Source organism: Nothoprocta perdicaria, unplaced genomic scaffold, assembly GCF_003342845.1.
Source record: "Nothoprocta perdicaria isolate Ctin4 unplaced genomic scaffold, notPer1 scaffold_103, whole genome shotgun sequence".
NCBI lineage: Eukaryota > Metazoa > Chordata > Aves > Tinamiformes > Tinamidae > Nothoprocta > Nothoprocta perdicaria.
In genome coordinates, this window is record NW_020454128.1 from 1,678,243 (window position 1) to 1,679,530 (window position 1,288).

General features: G+C 76.8%; 1 protein-coding gene across 1 annotated transcript in view; it reads right to left on the bottom strand.

Moving 5' to 3' along the window:
• The window catches only part of LOC112950096 (protein FAM178B-like), a 10,850-nt gene that overhangs the window by 5,930 nt on the left and 3,632 nt on the right, over positions 1-1,288 (bottom strand). Inside the window, exon 12 of the mRNA XM_026042564.1 lies at positions 1,015-1,284. Coding sequence (XP_025898349.1) covers positions 1,015-1,284 — 270 coding nt within the window. The remainder of the gene's footprint in view (positions 1-1,014; positions 1,285-1,288) is intronic.

A 1,288-nucleotide genomic window follows, 5' to 3' on the forward strand; every position in this document is an offset into this window, starting at 1 on the left:
GGCCCGGCCCGGCCCAGTTCGGCCCGGCTCGGCCCGCCCGAGCTGCGCTGCCCGCAGCTCCTCTCGCGGTACCCCACGCCGCCACTGTGCCCTGCCCCGGCTCCGCGGGCCCGGCCCGGCCCGGCTCCGCTCGGCCCGCTCGCGTTCCCGCGGCCCAGCACAGCTCAGCCCGCGCCGGCCCCACGGGGCTCTCCTCGCCCCGACCCGGTTCGGTTCAGCCCGGCTCGGAGTCACTCAGCCCAGCACAGCTCGGCCAGTGCCGGCCCCACGGGGCTCTCCCCGCTCCGACCCGGTTCGGTTCAGCCCGGCTCGGAGTCACTCAGCCCAGCACAGCTCAGCCCGCGCCCGCCCCATGGGGCTCTCCTCACTCCGACCCGGTTCGGTTCAGCCCGGCTCGGAGTCACTCAGCCCAGCACAGCTCGGCCAGTGCCGGCCCCACGGGGCTCTCCTCACTCCGACCCGGTTCGGTTCAGCCCGGCTCGGAGTCACTCAGCCCAGCAGAGCTCAGCCCGCGCCCGCCCCATGGGGCTCTCCCCGCTCCGACCCGGTTCGGTTCAGCCCGGCTCGGAGTCACTCAGCCCAGCACAGCTCAGCCCGCGCCGGCCCCACGGGGCTCTCCTCGCCCCGACCCGGTTCGGTTCAGCCCGGCTCGGAGTCACTCAGCACAGTGCAGCTCAGCCCATGCCGGCCCCACGGGGCTCTCCTCGCCCCGACCCGGTTCGGTTCAGCCCGGCTCGGAGTCACTCAGCCCAGCACAGCTTGGCCGGTGCCAGGCCGGCCCAATGCAGCTTTATTGGCTCTGATCCGACCCGTCAGCATTGCTGGGCCCGGTTCTGCTGCGCCCAGCCGGGCCCAAGGCAGCTCCGCCGGGCCGGGCCGGGCCAGGGCGTCCTGTCCAGTCCCACGGCGGGCGCCGCTCATCCGGCACCTCAGGGCTGCACGGGGAGGGCAGCGGCGCCGGGGGTCCCGTCGGGGCGGCCGTCCGCGGCGCCCGCGGCCCACCCCGCGCCCGGCGCCAGCAGCTCCTGCCACTTGACATAGGTGAGCGCGGCCAGGACCTTGAGCTGCGTGCGGAAGAGGAGGCCGGCGCCCTCGCGCAGCCCGGCGCCCAGCTGCCGGTCCAGCTGCGCGCACAGCTGCTGCAGGAGGCCCTGGGCGGCGCGGGGTGGTGGGCGCGGGTCCCACGGGCGCCGGGCGCCCCGTCCCGCGCCCCCCGCCGCACTCACGCGCTGCTCTGGGGACGGGCGCTCGGCGCCCACGGCGGCGCTGGCGAGCACCACGAGGCTGT